At 40.9% G+C, this 19,743-nt stretch overlaps 2 protein-coding genes across 3 annotated transcripts in view; both read left to right on the plus strand.

Moving 5' to 3' along the window:
* The first annotated feature begins 1,208 nt into the window (after window positions 1-1,208).
* On the plus strand, window positions 1,209-14,801 carry tfcp2 (transcription factor CP2). The gene is made up of 17 exons (XM_084068105.1): window positions 1,209-1,740; window positions 2,540-2,760; window positions 4,856-5,007; window positions 5,408-5,484; window positions 5,780-5,885; window positions 6,241-6,347; window positions 6,698-6,850; window positions 6,957-7,067; window positions 7,311-7,402; window positions 8,394-8,442; window positions 9,588-9,620; window positions 9,836-9,929; window positions 11,045-11,135; window positions 11,276-11,382; window positions 11,652-11,794; window positions 12,390-12,441; window positions 12,597-14,801. Exons 2-17 carry the CDS (start codon window positions 2,639-2,641, stop codon window positions 12,632-12,634), a joined length of 1,527 nt encoding a protein of 508 aa, XP_083924231.1. The 5' UTR covers window positions 1,209-1,740; window positions 2,540-2,638; the 3' UTR covers window positions 12,635-14,801.
* A 530-nt stretch (window positions 14,802-15,331) lies between these two features.
* Window positions 15,332-19,743, plus strand: part of csrnp2 (cysteine-serine-rich nuclear protein 2) — a 352,543-nt gene continuing 348,131 nt past the window's right edge. For both annotated transcript variants that reach the window (XR_014601566.1, XM_084068104.1), the window contains exons 1-4: window positions 15,332-16,014; window positions 17,307-17,479; window positions 17,993-18,255; window positions 18,466-18,762. Coding sequence is in view for 1 of the 2 variants with exons in the window: in XM_084068104.1 (XP_083924230.1) it covers window positions 17,320-17,479; window positions 17,993-18,255; window positions 18,466-18,762 (720 nt within the window). In the remaining variant the exon portion in view is untranslated. The remainder of the gene's footprint in view (window positions 16,015-17,306; window positions 17,480-17,992; window positions 18,256-18,465; window positions 18,763-19,743) is intronic.

The following is a 19,743-nucleotide window of genomic DNA, read 5'->3' on the forward strand; positions in this document are numbered from 1 at the left end:
TCTATTTATGCAGTTGAGATTTTTTTTCCCAAAAAGGTGAAACCTGAAAATACACCACGATGATGTCTTTCAACCCCACAGCTTCCTAAATGTATTGCATTACATAGCCACTGCACTTCAGAAATACACTCAAAAGATGTAATGAAGACATTATAGGGATGATTATGTGAGTTCTAAGAATAATTATTTGAACACAATTGTGTTACTCCACTACATCTCAGAGGAAAATATTGAACTTTTACTCCACTACAATTATATGAAAACTAGAGTTACTAGTTACTTTGTACGTTTCTGATTTTGATTATTATTAGACTTCAGCTCTAATCTCGCGTCACCAGTCTTTCCACCGCGGAGAAAAGGTTCAGCCCTTTAAATATTTCGGCCATTTGAAAATAGCAGGTCAGGCTCACAATGCGTTGCGATGCAATGCATTGTGAGCTTGTAGATCTGCTATTTTCAAAATATTTTTTAATACATTTTGAACTTGTGAAATGGGACATCCTGCACAATGAGTACTTTTACTTTTGGTACTTTAAGTATATTTGGATGCCGATATACTTGTGTACTTTAAAGTACACCATAGTAAATGTACTCTATGGTGACCAGACGTCCCAGTTTGGCCGGGATTGTCCCGGTTTCAAGCTTTTTTGATTGATTCATTGAATACTTTATTTAGAAGTTTGCAGAGAAAAAAAACACATGGAAGTACAGTTCAAAATACAAGGTCAACTAAATAGGATTGAAAAGCCCAAAAAGTCCCAATAGTTGATCCTCACGTACTCAATTCATGGAAAAGGCTCTACTGAGATTCGAACTCAGGATCTCCTGCTTACTAGGCAGGCGCTTTAACCAACTAAGCCACAGAGCCAGGTGATACGTGTAGGTTTTAACATAGGTTAAGAAATTGTCCCGACTTTCACCAGAATTTAAATAACAGTTGTATTCAGTGGTTACTTAAATGTTTAGCATGTTTATTTCATGTAAACATGCTCGCCTGTTCTCCTATTACCTATCAGAAAACATGAACGCATTGCGAGTCTGAATTCAACGCTGAGGCTGATGTTTGTCAATGATTGTTGTCTGTATGCAACACTTATGGTGTGTACTGTGTATACATTTGCGCGTGCATGAACATGCATGAATGGCCGCGCGCGTGCACGACAAACGTGCACGTTAATTTAAGGGTCCCGGTTTGAGAGGCTGAACATTTGATCACCCTAACTTGTACTCAAGTACATTTTGAATACGGGACTTCTACTTGTAACTTCTACATTACAGTATTGCAGACACTTTTACTCAAGTAAAGAAATGTAGTACTTTTTCCACCACTGACCAAAAGGCAGCGATGAAGCATCTATTGCTGTAGTCATGAGGGGGAAAAACAAGCCGAAGAAGAACTCAAACGGAAATTACGGAAGCTACTTTTCCCCGACGAAAGATAGATAAACAAACAACAGACTATTACTATTTTTGCCATTGTATAACTGTACTATAAGTCTTTGTAACATACACAATGAATGGCCGATTCTATCCGATCGTCCTTGTCAAGCTTGAATAGCGGAACACAAGATAAAGGCTTCACCTTTAGTCATCCGAAGAGCTGCTATAGCTAGCTAGCTGGGTTAGCTGTTAGCATCTAGACATGTTTATTTTAGTGTTGGAACGAGGCAGCAGCAAGACATGATGGCATGGAACTGACGCAGTGTTAAGAGTCCAGCTGTACCTTTCTCACGATCAAAGGTAGGTTGTGATTTGTTGTGCTATTTGTATTTCACTTTTAATTGGGACCCTTCTGGTTGATTTGGTTGTTACATGTGTATTATACACATGTATACTGTATCTGACAGTTGTATACTGTCAGAGAGTTTTAAGTGCACACATAACACCGAGGATCTATGTGTACTTGCTCACCATTGTTAATTATTTATTTTACAAAATCGTGACCTGTTATTTATGACATGTCTGTTTGAATCCCGATTTACTATGTTTCTTCTCGCATTTAACAGATGTCATCCATTTTAATGAATAGTATGGTATGGTAACAGGATACTAGGGACATCTGGGTACCTCGATGTAAAATTGGCTATTTTGTCCAAAATGTTTGTCCTAAAATATTTGTAAAATGGTCTTAAGTAATGTAAAGTATACATGATTAGAACATGCTTTGACAATTAGGTCTAATATTTCTACAATTGTTACAAATTGCTACAAAACCTGTATATCCAGTCATTTTGGGGCATAAACAAGAAGTTGAAGGATAAAATTAAGTCTGAATCTGATAATGATGTACCGTGCATGTCACATCATGTATACTTTACATTACTTAATTAACACCATTTTTCAATATTACATTTTTAAAAAATTTGGACAAATTAGCCAATTTTACATCAAAGTGCCCAGATGTCCCTAGTGCCCACCCATCCTGTATCCGATAGTATGTTGCCCACGTAGTGATGAGATTTTTCATGCCAGCTTGAATCGATGCCTCCTTTCCTTGCATTATAGTGAGTGATGATGACATGATGTTTCTCTTTCTCAGTCAAAGGTTTGAACACTTTGGACAGACTGAGGACAAGAGCTTGGCTCGGGTTTTCCAGGACTTGCATCGGGAGGAAAGCTCCACACACACACCGTCGTCATGGCGTGGGCTCTGAAGCTGCCCCTCACAGACGAGGTGATCGAGTCAGGTCTAGTCCAGGACTTTGATGCCAGTCTCTCAGGCATTGGACAAGAGCTTGGAGCTGGGGCATACAGTATGAGGTACAGTATCATGAGCTCACTTCTAATTGTTATTAAATAATTCTAATTACTTGGTCCAAAATTGGTTTGTATCTATTGATTTGTTTACGACTTATATTTAGTAATCTGAACATGAGTTGCCTCAATACTTGGTGCACTCTTTCCCCTCTACACCAAGTCTCTTTGCCAGAAATAGCCCATCTACAGTTCATGCTGCGACGCGTTGTTAGCTTATAGATTGGCTATTTTTGGCTCATGTTCCCCCCAAAATATGGATGCTGGGGTTCGAGTGGTTAAAACACTGATACAGCTAATAAGTATTGGACTCAACGCTGTTTTAGTTAAATAAAGGCGGTCTTGGCCTGTCTCATACTAATGGACATATTAACATAAATCTTTCTCAGGGCTTTATTTTAATGCATTCACACTTATGCCCCCCACAGTCTTGGGTCTCTTCAGTATCTAGTTAGTAGTAAACCCATATCCAACCAATACTGTACATTTCTAGAGTGTGTGCTTTGACTTGACCCGTCCCGGAACAATGCATTGTGGAATTTGATGAAATATGGACTTGTTTTAGAAGAGACTGAGACATGGTCTCCTTCTTTGAGTGGAATAAAAATGATGACTAGCAGTGCTCCCATTGACACATTTGATCTGGTACTGGTCCAAAACATGCAATAATAAGAAAGATAACTGATAAATTCTATTCCATACATTTTTTAAATAAAAGTTCACCTTTGTCCTGTAGATTATTTTCAGTCGTTGCCCTTTCTGGCAAGTTGGAGTGTATTCTGAATAGAAAAGTGACACAATCTGTCATTATTTTTTAATTGATGTGTGAAGACCCACAATGAATACTTGGTAGAATGTTAACTCTTAGCAGTTAAGCACACTATTAGAAATTGTAATTGAATTAAACACAGTGTTGTAACCATCATACATAGCATGCAAACTACATTAATCTTGTGCTTCACAACATCTGATTGGTGTATTGGTGATGATCAAGCAGTTTAATATCACTATGTTTGAGTGTTGATATAGTTTGGTGGTGAGCCTCACCGCTTTGAAGTTCGAAGAATGAATTAGTTATTATTATTATCCCTATGATTCTGTTTGTGTTATCATTATTATCCCTATGATTCTGTTTGTGTATTTATCTGGTATTATTATTGACAGTTATTGACTGCTTTGGCCACTTTGTTTCTCGTGTGAAATCAATTTAGTTTTAGCTGACTCAGGCACATGGCTCTTTCAGCATCCTTTTTGTTGTTCTAGAACAGTGGTTGTCAAACTGACCCCCTGTGCTGTCAGGATCCACAGCTTGAGAGCAACTGGTATAGAAAGTGCTCTGTTACATGATACTACTACTAGACAGTCTGCAAAGTGCCCACTGAAATTCTTCTGTTGAGAGGAGAAATGAGGTACACTGTCTGGATACCAAGGTATTTAATTGTGTCTCCCTAGTTACCCCCATTATGATTAATGAACTGCATCGTTGGAGAACATTGCAAGTAGAGCCTGACCGATACCAAAGTTTTGGGTCCGATCCCGATTTTTGAGTGTCCTCCTAGCTCACTGATTACCGATGTTTTTACTATATTTAACTTAAAAGCAAACACATTGGAAAAAAAACATTTTGATAGCTACAAAGTTAAAAACATAACTATAACCCTATATATTTAACAACTTAAGCCCTATTCCAAAGATTTCAAAAATAGCAGTTCTAAAACAATGCCATTGTGAATGATATGCCCAAAATAGGAATGCTATGTTGAAGTGGTTAAAAATTGGGACACATTGGTTGCATAATTGCAGATACCGATTAAAAAAAGTCAAATAATCTGGTATTAGTCTGGCTCTAATTGTAAGTCGCAGTCTATTTTCTAGAAGCATCCTGTGATGGATCATACCTTAGGTATGTATTTGATTTAGTCTACTTCCATCTAACATGCAGTATTCCACAGCAGCTGTTGAATATGAGGATTCGTTTAGTTTAGAATTGTTCCCAACAAAGGAAGTCGCATGAAAGGGTCTGGTGTGCCACGAATCACGATGAGTATAATAGACTTCATCAGCTTATGACCATGTTTTTCTATTTTGTCTCTTTCTCCAGCGATGTGCTTGCTCTGCCCATCTTCAAGCAGGAGGAGTCCAACCTGCCTCCAGACAACGATAACAAGATCCTTCCCTTTCAGTATGTTCTGTGTGCAGCTACCTCGCCGGCCGTCAAACTGCATGATGAAACACTTACCTACCTCAACCAAGGCAAGCATCTGGATTTACTGTTCTTCTATCTGTCTTTATTAGTGGACTTGACACCTGTGAGCTTGGAGTATTCACTGGTAATGGAAATAAATGTCCAGATTGAACACAGAAGCCATGTTTGTTTATATTTATTATGTCTAAGTACTAAAGACTAGGTAATAATTGCACACATGGAAAAAGATAGCATTTATGCCTCCACCACGCCTTACTTAATCAATTAAGAGCCCTATTCAAATTGTGTCTAAAATAGCCAATCTACTGTACGAGGATGCATTGTGAGCTTGTAGATCAGACATTTTTGAACATTTGGGCATATAATGACATGCCCAAATTAGGGACACCAGATTAAAATTGGTTTATAGCTCACAATTGAATTTAACATATGGCTTGGTCTTTGCAGGGCAGTCCTACGAAATTCGAATGCTTGACAATCGGAAAATGGGCGAGCTCCCTGAAATCACTGGTAAAATGGTGAAGGTAAGATCACGGCATTCAATAAATCAAACCATGGAGGGTTTCACACTCCGAAATAAAAATCCATATTTGTTATTGTTCCATATGCCTCAAATTGACAAGGTGACAGACGTTTCGGCTATTCAGCCTTCAACAGTGTTTGCTCCCCTTTTAAGATCACGGCATTGCAACCATTTCATAAGTTACCACTGTATATATTCGTACAGTCTAGTGCTTTCCAGGGCATACTATAGATAATATGTATATAAATGTTATGATTTCACAAAGTGCCATAATTATTTAATTGTGTGTATTCCAGAGCATCCTCCGTGTGGTGTTCCATGACCGACGACTCCAGTATACAGAGCACCAACAGCTGGAGGGCTGGCGTTGGAACAGGCCTGGGGATCGAATCCTGGACCTGGGTGAGCACTGGCCAATCACTCTCTCTGTCTTTTGGACAGCTGATCCTCTGTAGACTGAGACAGAGGGAACTGGATTGGGTTTGAGTGTGGAAGAAAATGTTGTATTGCAGTGTGAACTTGAGTTTACATTAATCATCACATAGAGCAGATTTTTGTTTTGTAACATTGATACAAGAAGTGGACTGTTGTGATGGCCTGTCTAGGACATTATGTGGAGGTGTAACTGTAGCTTATTAGTGGGGCTTGGATTGGGTTCTTATCTGTGGCACAGTTCTTAAGTTTACAGCAGGCAATGGTGATGAAGTGCATAAAGAACACTTTTGATAACACATTGTTTCACATTGATCCATTGCAGATATCCCCATGTCTGTTGGCATGATCGACCCCAGGGCTAACCCTACTCAGCTTAACACTGTGGAGTTCCTATGGGACCCATCAAAAAGAACCTCAGTTTTTATCCAGGTAGCATGGCGACCGAATCTTGCTATTTTCATTAGAACATATTCTAACTTCCCTTTCCCTGTAATCCTGAATTCGTTTTTTATTTTTATTTTTAAGTCTGATCGGAGTGATCTTGGACAATCCAGAGATTACTGTCATTGCATTGCTTCGCTTGTTTAGTATACCGATTAATCCAGAGTTTAGCAAACTATCAAACAAAGTGGATATGACCTCTGAGTAATAATTACTAATAACATTTTCCTAAATCTGTGTGGCTTCCTTGTAGTGTCATGTTTACCCTGTCCTGTTGATAAGTTATGGCATCCTGCCCTGAATAAGTTTCAGTCAGATATGTATTGTGTTGTTCATAGGTTCACTGCATCAGCACGGAATTCACCATGCGCAAGCATGGAGGAGAAAAAGGCGTGCCTTTTCGTATCCAGATCGACACTTTCAAGGAGAATGAGAGCAGTGAGTACACAGAGCACCTCCACTCTGCCTCCTGCCAGGTTAAAGTCTTTAAGGTGAGAGGAAACCATTTAGATTTTGCTTGTTGTTAAAAATTCCCACATCTTTGGTGTCTTGTTCTTCCCGATGGCTGTGCTACTAACCTCACTCGACCTGTTCCAGCCTAAAGGTGCAGACAGGAAGCAGAAGACGGACAGGGAGAAGATGGAGAAACGAGCGCCCCAGGAGAAGGAGAAGTATCAGCCCTCCTATGAAACCACCATCCTGACAGAGGTGAGTGATGTTCAACAGGAGCGTTTTGGAGGACGATAAGTACGTTAGGACCCTTCGAACTCTGTAAAGGGGGCAGAGGGTATTCGTCAAAATGGCCATTGTGTTTTATTAATAAGACAACTGGAAAACGGTACACAAAAGTGAACAGTGAAGGTCATGGATAGTAATGGGTGCATTAGCTGTACAACTCAGTTTTAAGGTTGTTTTGACTGTAAGGATAACAAAAGTGATGCTCTCATGCAGTGCTCTCCCTGGCCTGAGATCACCTATGTCAACAACTCGCCATCACCTGGCTTCTCGAACAGCACACACAACAGCTTCCCAGTGGCAGAAGGGTAAGTGTGCATATTAAGGATTCTATTTCATCCCTGCTGACCACAAGAGGTGGTGCTTAAAGCACTGAATATTCCCCTTCATGCATGTGCAGGTGGATATTAACTCATTCACTGCCAGAATTATTCTGGCCGCGTTTGAACACTGCCATATTTTTCATTGAAAAAAAAAAGTACTCAGGAGCCGAGATACAGAATTTTTAAGTTTTAAGTTAACAAGGAAGTGGATGGGAGTCTATATCTTCGAAAAATCATATCTCCTTGGTCTTTGGGTCAAAAAAAAAAAAAAATCTAAAAAAAAAAAAAAAAAAAAAAAAAATATTTTTAATTTTTTAATTTTTTTAAAAAGTCGTTTTAGTCGTTCTTGGCAGGCATGGCTTATGGACAGAAGTCGTTTTAGTCGTTCTAGGCAGTATATGAGTTAAGTCAGTGCTTAACTCTTTGCCTGCCACCGACCAGATTTCTCGTCAGATTCTGCAAAGGCGCATCCTGCCACTGACGAGTTTGATGAGAGTTTGAGTTTTCAGTGGCTGTTCTGCAGCCTGTGAATGATCCCAGGATCACTGAAGAAGAGTACACCCAGAAATCACGTGATCACAACAAAATGAACATTCATCATTCAACCCCCCCCCCCCCGATTCTACTAGACCCCCGTGAGTGTAATGAGGTGATTGCCGTGAGGATGGTGATCACAGAAAATATTTAATGATTTTTCAAAGGTTGGTAAAATCGCTCGTTTTCGCTGGCAGTGGCGTGACACTATTACTCTGTTAGTTAAAGAGTTAAAACAGGTGGTCAGCAGGGATGCATAGAACCATAGTTACATTAGTATGTTTCGTTTCTCCCTTTAGTATGTGATTTATATTGTGTTGTTCCAGCCAATGCTTATTTGTCTGTAAGCTGATGTGTGAGGTAATAGTGGGACGTATGCGTTATGTTATTATTTGTTATTACATATTACACTATTTAAAACGTTTATTTTTTGTCTACATAGAAACGGATCACCCAACCACCAGCCTGAGCCTGTGGTTCAGGCTGTAGAAGTAAGTAGAACTGTTATTTCTCTCTCTGTGAGTCCCATATCCATGATATACCTTATGGCCCAAACCTGCCTCACCAAACCCCTGCATGTCCACTATATTCTTAATCTTATGCTAGATGCAGAGATGACACATCATGGCTGATATTGTTTTTAGTCGATTACTTCAAGAAGTGTGACACATTGTGAGCTTGTAGATCTGCTATTTTCAGAGTGGTACGCTGTCATACGACAGGAGTAATTGGGCATAAGGAAACGGTTGTGACTCAAAGCATGAATCTTTAGATCAATATGTGTCACAGTCATAAATCTCCTTTCCTCAACCATTGAAGAAAGCACAGAACTGTACGGTTTCTAATGTTGCTAATTAGCCATTTATTAACCCTTTTAATATTTTCACCGCAACAACAACTGTCCATTCTTTTCCTGCTTAGAAGCATTTTGAGGCATCGGCCTGGCTGATGTGGTCTGTCAAGGTGGTTTGAGGTTTAAATTTAATGAGATAAATTAAATTATAACACATGGGGACTGATTTGCGCAAATTGATTTTGAGAGTGCCAATTACTGTGCTATCAAGTCTTCTAATTAGTGAAGGAACTGACTAATCTCTATTGTAAATGTCTTTCTTCAAAAGAGATTGATTTACTCTCTTTATTTTAGTAGTCTGCTTTTCACCAGTGTTAGAAAGGGTTACAAATAAGCATATGAGTTGTTCTCTTATCTTTAATGATTAATTTATTCATTTTCCTTTTGAAACCTTCATCTTGTCAGTTAGTTTGTACTGTGGAATATCTGTCCAGTTTTATTACTTTTCAAAGAATGAATTTGCATATGTTTATATCGGATGATTTCTGAGTAATAATAACCCTTTAATGTCCCTCAATTTCCTTTTTTATTTGTTTAGCATGTGTCATTTCATGTTAGACTCCAATTAACTGCAAGATACGTTTTGGGGATTTGAGCTGAATGAGTGCATAAATATTTACCTTAATATTATAGTTGCCTAAATGAGTTTATAGTGCAGCCGAGCATGATAGAAGTCATTTGCTATTTGCTTTTAATTATGTTTTTGCCTTCTGTTACTCAAAAGCGGCATATGAAAGTTTTGTGAGGAAATTAAGACATCTTTCTTTATTTGTGTGTACTTAGACAACCAACGAGATACAGCTTAACATCACATGGGCAAGTAATCTTATCTTTGTGCTGACAGCATACTTACACTACAGAGTTAATGATGTTTTGTTTGTTTAATGTTTTGGATATCTGTGATGTCTATAAAATATTAATTTGAATTCATATAGCCTGACAGTAATTTCACACATGACCCCTAGGATTCCTTAGCCTTTCAACATTGTTGTGATCAACATGTTCTCACTGTCTGTCTTTTATTCTTGTAGAACCTGTTACCCACAACAACACCACAAGATGCACAGCAGTGGCTTCATAGAAATCGCTTCTCGCCCTTCTGCCGGCTTTTCACCAACTTCTCAGGTGTGATACTTCCTGATGGCAAAAAAGGAACAGATCGGGTCCCCATTAGTTATCGTTCAGATCAGACTAGGTTCAAGACTTGCTTGTGTTTCTCATCTGGTTATTTTAAAGCTAGCCTAAGGGCACGGTCACACAGCACTTTTATTCTACTTATGAGGGTGAATTCTGCCAATGCATTTCAATGGGAATGGAGCGGTTTGCTGCCATTTGCGGATTTCTGCACAAAAAAAAACACTCCATTGAAATGCATTGGCAGAATCCGCCCTCATAGAAGGTAGAATAAAAGTGCGGTGTGACCATGCCCTAAAACATGCCAATGTGAATGTCAACACCCGGACTGCCCACTGTAAATACACATTCTCGTTGTACATACTATGTTCGTTACTATGTAACGTATGTTCTTTTGTCACTGTGGAGTTAATAAACACATGCAATCTTTAAAGCTAGCCTGCTATTTGGTGAATGGACAGAAGACAACACTAATCATGGAAGACCAGTTCAGCCTGTTATTGACCAATTGTCAATAGCAGGCAACAACAGGCAGTGTGTATTCACACATGGTGGCCATTTTGACAGCCCCACCCATCCATCTTTTAGAATTGCGTGATCATGTTGAGAAACATCTCATGATACAGGAACGCTAGTAGAGAGAGATATTCAACAGACAGAGCATAGGAGATCTAAAGTATGTACGGCAGCTGGATCAGCCTACCAGGACATGCCTCTAATCGTTGAACTTAGTCACATGTGTTCAGCTCGGGGTGAATCTATGTTATGAAGGGTTGTCCGATATTGGCTTTTTTACCGATAACCGATATACCGATATTGTCCAACTCTTAATTACCGATACCGATATCAACCGATACCGATATATGCGGGGATTATTGTGATCAGGGTAAGCTCAAATTTCATATCACACACACCATATACAGTAAAAACTCCTGTAACTTATTTATAAAGCAAAAAAAAAAAAAAAAACTTTTTTTTTTTCAAAAACCGATACCGATATTTTCCCGATATCAATTTTTATGCTAATATCGGCCGATAATATCGGGAGGCCGATAAAATCGGACATCCCTATATGAAGGTTCAGAGGTTATTGTTGTATGTAACAGGGGCAGACCTGTTGAAGCTGACACGGGAAGATGTCATTCAGATATGTGGCCCAGCGGATGGTATACGACTCTTCAATGCACTGAAAGGACGGTGGGTTTCCTCCTTTCATTTCATTCCACTGTCAAAATGTGTGTTTTAATATTGTATTACCCAATAAGCTGTCAGGTTTCTTGACTTAAAAAGTGCACTTTGTTGTTTTCTTTCCCCATGGCGATCTTGTATGTGTGTAGGGTGGTAAGACCAAGGCTCACAGTCTACGTGTGTCAGGAGTCTCAGCAGGCACGAGAGCAGCAGCAGAAACATGAAAACGGAGATGCTGCCAGCAACACTTTCTTTGGTTAGCCCGTGTTTGCTTTAATGCATGTCTGTTGTAATATTGTGCAAACAAGAATGTGTGAAATGCATTACATCCTATTTTTAATAAGGATTCATGAATTATAGTATGCATGATGTCATATAATATTATTGATACAAAAGGGCATAGTCTCTATAATGAATGTTTAAATGTATGTTTGTAAAATAAGGTATTCATTGAGAGTTTATGGCAAAAAAATAACCCAGAAGGCTCTGCTGAGTGCTCACACCTACTTACGTAATTGCCTGCAGTCTATCACGCCATCTACTTGGAGGAGCTGACGGCTGTGGAGCTCACAGAGAAGATTGCTCAGTTGTTCAACATCTCGCCCAGACAAATAAGCCAGATCTTTAAACAGGGTCCCACCGGCATCCATGTACTGGTCAGTGATGAGGTAAAAGCCGCCTTTCCTCTATGCCACACTCTGCTCTCTGCCTGCATTAAGGCTAGACCTATTTATTATTATTTTTAAACATATTTTTGGGGGCTTTTTCTACCTTTATTGATAGGAAAGTAGACTGACAGGAAATGGGGAGAGAGATGGGGGATTACCAGCCTAGGTCCCCGATGGTTCCGCCAACCGTCCAGGCCAAGCTAGACCTATTTTGGTCAGTTAGGAGGTTGAGGCCTGTGGAACAGAAAATCATCACAATGTATATTAACCAATTAAGCACTATTATATGTACTGTCATTTTTATTGTGCCGATCTTCAAGCTCACAATGCGTCGCATTGCTATGTGTTATGAGCTTGTAGATGGCAATTATTCACTATTTTGGAAATCTGAAAATTCTTCACCCATAATGACATATCCAAAATGGGGGTGCCAGGGTGAAAGTGGTTACGTTTTGAGTGTTAGGATGAGATGACCTTTCCATATATCCTAAAGAAGACTTTTGGTTGACGAAACGTTAGTTACTGTAATAAATCCACATTGCCATGTAATATGTTTCCTTCTGCCTTTGACACCGAAATTGTCCCTTCTTTACAGATGATACAGAACTTCCAGGACGAGGTGTGTTTTGTGTTGGACACAATGAAAGGTACAGTATGTGAGATTTCACATACTCTCCCAATTTCTGTTTGGGAGAGCTTTTGTTTCTAAATTAAACCTCAGCCATCACCTGTGATGTGCTTTGTCTTTTTAGTAATTTTATTTATTATAATCGGTCCCTTATGTATTCATTTTTATCACCAGATGAAACGCATGATGGCTACCACATCATCTTGAAATGAAGTCTGAATGGGAGAACAGTGTCTCCTTGCTACTCGTTTATACCCTATCCTGACAGTGTCTCTCCAGCTTCAGCCTCCGCGCTGTGCGTGGAATGTGCTGGAGTTGACCCCCCCCCCATGCGTCGGACACACCCAACAACTCACTAGACGCCGCTGTGGGGAACGTACGACTGAAGCACCTGGCCCTCTCCTCCCTTACCTTTTATTGTCTTAAGCCTTCATACATCATTGTGCGGCCGTGTTGCTCTGGGAAAATTTGCCAAGTAACGCGCCAGTATGATGAAGTGAAAGTTGGGCTTTACTATTGAAGGAGTGACTCTGTTTCAAGTTGCTAGATCGAAGCACCTCGCACCTCGCACCTCCCTGCCCCCCGGCTGTCTCTTCTTAAATGGTAGTATCCTCCCTGTCGCTCATGTCTCATGAAGAAGAGCATCTGGTGTGCCAAAGCGCTGTGCGTCGGAAGCAAATAGTCCCTCTTACCCTACTCTTACAATACTTGACCCTCAGCCTATAACACCGCATGGTTCCCCTTCCTTCTGCTAGGTTGCTTTACTGGAGCCACATTAGCCTAGAAGGAACATGATACTGAGAGGCAACATCATGAGCAATCAGGACATCAAGGGTAGTGTTGGCTCATTACTCAAAAGTAATTTATTACTCGTCACTCTTTTCAAAAGTAATATTGTTACGTTACTTATTACTCCCTGCCAATAGTAACTAGTTACACTACTCATTTCAACACTGCAACATCCTCAGTGTTGGAACAGGTACGTTTGGTTAAATGTGTACACTCATTGGAGTTAAACAACACGTTTTACTGTGTCAGCATAAAAAAATCATTTGCAAACTACCTAGACAATGAATATACTTTGAGCTGAAGAAAGCAGTGTAAAGTGTTTGACTGTCTCTTCAACTGCCGACATCAGGACTGCTAAACATAAAAGCTTTCTCAGATCAATGATTCAGTTGTGTTTGCAGCATGAAGTCTGATTTATACTTGAGTGTGTGCCATTGTTGCACACTGAAAATAGCTAATCTACAAGCTCACAACGCGTTGCAGTGCGATGGGTGTGCAAGCTTGTAGATCAGCTATTTTCCGTATGTGACACAGCGTGCAACCCAGCATAGTTTAGGCATACGAAAGCTGTTGTGGCATGAAAACAGATCAGGGGAGACGCACACATATTGATGTCTGCATGGAGGTCATACAGATTCATTCACTTTATGGACTTTCAAAACGAGGTGAGGGAAAATGTATTTCTTGGGGGAAAGTTAAACTGGAGTCTTGAACTGACTGTGCTGTTGTCTGTTACTCCAGACAAAATTTACTACACGCAAATCACACTATACGTACCATGTCTCGGCCCGCCGTTCCACCAAGGGGTGTGAAAAATGGAACAAGTTACTTTTTGGGGAAGGGTAACTGTAATATTATTATTGAAATGTTAGTGGTAATTAGTTAAACTACTCGTTACTGGGAAAAGTCATATTACAATAACACTTTACTAGTAATGCGTTACTGGTAATGCGTTACTGTCCAACACTGATCAAGGGACACCTTGAGGACCACTCTTCTGTCCTCGGCTAATATCTGTGCTTCTGTAAAGGCTAACGGTGTCAAGCATTCTCCTTTGCTTTGTTACTGTAAGACAGCGTGAAAAGATTTTCTATACCTCTGTGTAATATGTGTTTATCACATTGTCAGCCATCATGATTTTTACTCTTCTCAAAGGACAATGAAACGCTATCTACTGTAGTGAACATAGTAGCAACACCAGCAACCTGTCTACATGTCATCCCTACCAGTGTGTTTGGTTCTTCCCAAATTAGTTTTTAGCCATTTCCCCTGCATTTGTTTTGACTAGCCAGTTTAAAATGTTTTGTGATAAATCATGTGTTACTTTGGCTGTTTTTATAATCTTTTTTTGTTTGTTTTCTTTTTCCTTTTTTTTCCTTTTTGTTTTTTACACGTTCTGTTATTTTTTTTTTAAATATCGCCACTTCCAAATACTAATACATGTAGTGGGTTGCTTGGCATACCAAAACTGCATGTGGAAAGAAAATAGTTGGCCTCAGTCCATTGTGCTGAAATGAAATGGGTAGTTTGACATTTTTAGATGTTCATCTTTGGCCCATCCTGTCAGAATGATTAAAATACTTACCCATAGGCTGTTTGTCTTTCATTTCTCCCTACACTGTATACCCATCAAGAAGAGGGTTTGGATAGGCCTACTTGTGTGTGTGTGTATAGACTGGTCTTAATTTAGAACGGTCTATTCTAGGACATCTAAGTTAAGTCAAAGACGTGGGGACAAATTACATTATTGATATCTGACGACTGCTGTTCTTAGTTTAGGGGTGGTTAGATGTAGGTTACAGTTGTAGATATGGATAGCCATTTTGTTGCTATGGAAATGGTCTTTTGTTTTTTTGTTTTTACAAAGGGTGATGTTCTCATTAGAGATAAGGACTAGTATTTTAATCATAAATAGCTCTGCTTTTGTCGACGTGTGGTTGTTAACTTTGAACCAGTGCTCTCGATTCTGACATCTTTGCGACCGCAGCATGGACAAAGAACCCAGTAGGACTACATTTCCCAGCCTACGTGGCGCAGGGCACGCTCGTGATGTCACAATAAGTATATATGGCTTCAGAGCAGAATTCCTTACTCCATTGTTACATTGTAACAAACCGGGGCAGGGGCGAGGGGGAGAGGGACGTCATTTTGCCGGACAATTCGCAACATTTTGGACACTAAAATCATAGGCGCATAACCCAATTTCACACTCGACGAACGGCTTGCTAAATCGAGCTGACCAGAAGCCGCCCCTGTGAAAAAAAAGGATAAACGAGCACAGATATCAGCGGATTCTCCATTGCAAACCATTTTAAAGATTCCGACCAGGAAGATAAGACATTCGGGCAGCTCTGAGATTCGCATCGGAAGCCTAATTTCAGCAATAAACTGCAACTAACCTGTTTGACGTCCCTCTGTTCCTCCGTCTGCCCTTTGGTTTAAATAGATAGATAGGCATGCAGTGTTTAAATAGAACTTGCACTAATGATCTCTACCTTTTCTTGCTTTTCTAAATCTGTTAGTGAGTAGAACAATGAGCAGGAAGCCTAAGTAGCCTGGTCAGCTCTGCGATAGTGTTGCAAACTGACAATCACACAAGCTTTGATTCAAGTCACTTTGGGTCACCATTGGTCCGCTGTTGTACAGTAGGCTACAGTAGGTAACGTTGCACGGTTTAGGGTGGACGTTTTGGCAGAAAGAAGCATCTAAAACCAACAGGGCGTTCCAAGCTTCATGTGCAGCTCGCGTCGGGAAACAACGAGCAGCGAGTCGGTTGGAATCAGGGTTCCTAGATCTGCCTCAGGTAAGAACTAAGAAGGTTTAGTGTTTCATTAGCTGGGCACTTTGCCATTGTGAAAATGGGATGACCTGGTGTTCTGGAGGGGGAGGGAAGCAGAACCCAACCTCCCCCAACTGTTGTCAGTTGCAGCATCCTGAAAGCTTTATTACTGCACGCAATGAATTGGTTTTCTGGGTGTTAGTATTAATCTGTGTGTACAAATGTAACCAAATGCACCCGCAAGGATTACACGTGTACACTCAGATCTACAAATTAATAGATCAGTAGATGATCAACACTGAGTATTGTACTGTGATTTTACTTTGTTTATTATGATTAGTTGATAACCTCATACCATTCAGATTACAGCTCCATAACTCATAATGCATTAGGCTACTCACAATATTCCTATATTGGCCCAGCATTTCTAGCACTGTGAGGAAAGTACTACTGACTGTATTACTGGGGCTCTAGTCTGGGTAATCTCCTATGCAGTAATATATTATAGAGTATATACAATAGAACATGGCTGTCACATCCAAATCAACGAAAGAAGACAGCTTGTATTGCCCAAACCACCATTCTGGCCTGGTTTGACCCCTGCTTACTGATATAATTGGTCAGACTTGCCTTCTGCTTTCAAAACACTCGACCACTGAGGTCCCCTGTGCAGTTTTGAGCCAACATAAGAACAAAATACCAAACTACAGAGATTATAGTTGGTTCAAGGCTGTTCATATGAAAACCCTGCTTGCCTAGTTGCCATGGTGACGTTTCCAGACTTGATGATTTCAGAGCGGGGATTTCATGTGAGACGGGGGAGAGACTGAGGCAAGGCAGTGATGAGGCAGGAATACAGATGAAAAGAAGAGAGGGCCCAGAGCTGGTGGCACCTTTTCAATGGAATTGACATTTCCTATTAGATACAGTCCAATGCAATCATCCTGCACTATTCTTTGGGGGCAAACCAATGAGAAATGTTAAGCCCGAATTATACTTCGTCAGATGATGGTGTTGCTTGCCGAATGACAATGACAGATCTACAAGCTCACAGCACGTCACGGATAGATCTGCTATTTTATGACAACGTCATACGACGGAGCATAAATTAGGCATAGGATGGTTTGTGTTTGTAAAAACAAAAAACAGCACTATGAATGTCAAAATGTGTGAATACAAGTCAGCCATGTTGATTTATTTGACTCCGTACTCATCCCATTATCTAGTAGTTTCACCCGATTTTATATGCAGAACACCGGCATGTGTCCAAAGACTTTGTCTCACAGGGTGTCTCACACTGCTGTCCTCTGCTTCAGACACCAAGCTTCCATGGAGGCAGGTCCGTCCCTCAGCCTCAAACGAAGATATGAGGAGGTGGACAACAGCTCTCCGTTCTCGACGCCCAAGGATTCCGACGATGACATCTCCAGCAGTGATAGTGCAGACAGCTGCGATAGCCTCAACCCCCCTTCCAGCACTACCTTCACACGTAAGGGTCAAAATAATACAGCACACGCACACACACACACACACACACACACACACACACACACACACACACACACACACACACACACACACACACACACACACACACACACACACCAAAAGCACTAAATCGGCCAATGAATGCGAGTCAGAGGATCACTGAACACATAATACATAATTTGTCCTTAAACTAAGCTCTGTGTTAGTGCTGAGAGATAACAGACATGTTACAGACATGTTATGACTTTTTCTAAGCTTCTTGAGTGGACTTAATGTTAAAATAAATATATCTTCTTAGCTATTTTCAGATTTAAATGTATGGCACATCATTTGAAAGCTTACAAGGTGTACTTTCATAATCTCAAAATAACGGAAGTGTGTCCTACATGAGACACATTATACCAGATGCTATCACATTTATAGAGTCTCCCAAAACATTACTTTTTATGACTCAGTCATTACATGGTGATGGCAACCCTTTAATCTCTCCCCACTCTGTTTTGCCCTTGTCCAGCGACGTCCATCCTCAGACAGCACAAGCTGTCGCCTGGAGGGAAGCGGGTGCGTTTCGATGTTGTGACCGTTTACTACTTCCCCCGGCGGCAGGGCTTCACCAGTGTGCCCAGCCAAGGGGGCAGTTCCCTGGGCATGGCCCGCCACCACTCCTACATCAGACACTACACGCTGGGCGAATTCGCCCGCGAGCAGGAGACCAGTCACCGGCACACTCTGCGTCAGCACCTGCGGCAAGAGAAGCTCAATGCCCGCAAGATGAAGGTATAGTATACAAGTGACCGTATAATACGGTCACTCGTTTCACTCCAGAGGATGGCATCTGCACTGAAAAATCCTAAGTGTTCATTAATTTACCTCTGAAAATCCGTCCGGATTTTACTGTGTCAATAATATAGATGCAGTAATAACTTCTGCTCAAAACTCGTTTCACTGTCTGACTCTCCCATGTGCTCTCTTCAACCTATCACACAGCTGACACGCAACGGTACAGTGGAGTGCGCCCAGGCAGACCTGCTGACACTGGACGACGTGTCAGACGAGGACCTGGACGTGGAAGGGGTGGAGGTGGATGATTGTTTTTTCCTCCAGCCCCTGCCCACCAAGCGGCGTCGCGCCCTCTTGCGAGCCTCTGGCATTGCGCGCATCGATGCCCGCGAGAAGGCGGAGCTCCGAGCCATCCGGCTCTCACGAGAGGAGTGTGGCTGCGACTGCCGCTTCTACTGTGACCCTCGGCACTGTGGCTGCAGCCAGGCTGGCATCAAATGCCAGGTAAAGAATGTTACTTTTTGTGTCTGCGTGTGTGTGCATGTAGAAAAGAAAGAACCATTGATTCAGCACAGTTCAATTAATGTCGCCTTGCTGAGGAGGGTTTTAGGATCATGTTGCCTCACTTCACCTAATTATGTAATTGCTTCCTTTGCCGTTATTAATCCACTGTCTGTGCTCTTCTCCCACTCGTCTCGTCTGTATCAGCTCCTTTTTTTTTATCTCTGTATGTTTTCTTTACCACTATACATTATGCTACAATACAAGACAACGGTCTTCCGTCTTCACCTAACAGTGGCCACCAGCTGTCAGAAATAACGTTAATCAGCATCAGTTTGCTGCTGTGCAAATATTAACTATAATGACTTTGTCACATCTGTGTGCTTTGAATACAAATTTTGATGACAATAAACATAAGACTAACCAGCCATCACCTAAAAATATCCAGGTTGAATGAAGGCTTATACCACTTACAACCGAGGATCTGGATGAACTACAAAGGGAAAGGAACATATTTTCTTCATAGAATAAACGTTCTTGATGAGCATCATTGACATCCTTGTTTTGGCATGCAATCGTATTGATAATTAGAGAGGTTCATGTGCTCAGTGGAGCGTATACTGTATCTCTGTTAGGAAGTGTGGCCAATCTATGATGTCAGTCATCTATGTTGTATCTATAATTGCGAACGCGGAAGGAGGCGCGGCGAAGCCGTGCCTCCGCCCAAGTGGAGCATACTATGAAACTCTGCTCGGCTTGTGTGTGTGTGTGTGTGTCTCTGTGTGCAATACTGTGCGTGCACTGCCTGTGTGCAGCCACAGAGTGCGCCAGAGTGCAGCTACAGTCAAAACACACACACACGTCCTTAAATACACAATATTTTGGAGCTGCGTTCGCTTCCAGCGTTCGCGCGTCTTACTTGTTATATAACTATATATTTGGACAAGGTTTCAGCCTGATCCCACTGCCATTCCTACCATTATA

The sequence above is a fragment of the Gymnoscopelus microlampas genome, assembly GCF_963454915.1.
Source record: "Gymnoscopelus microlampas genome assembly, chromosome: 10".
NCBI lineage: Eukaryota > Metazoa > Chordata > Actinopteri > Myctophiformes > Myctophidae > Gymnoscopelus > Gymnoscopelus microlampas.

Coding starts and splice junctions, on each gene's coding strand:
- tfcp2 (XM_084068105.1), top strand. CDS start 2,639: ATGGCGTGGGCTCTGAAGCTGCCCCTCACAGACGAGGTGATCGAGTCA. Junction 11,795..12,389: donor ATGTACTGGTCAGTGATGAG/GTAAAAGCCGCC, acceptor CCTTCTTTACAG/ATGATACAGAACTTCCAGGA. Junction 12,442..12,596: donor TGTGTTGGACACAATGAAAG/GTACAGTATGTG, acceptor TTTTATCACCAG/ATGAAACGCATGATGGCTAC.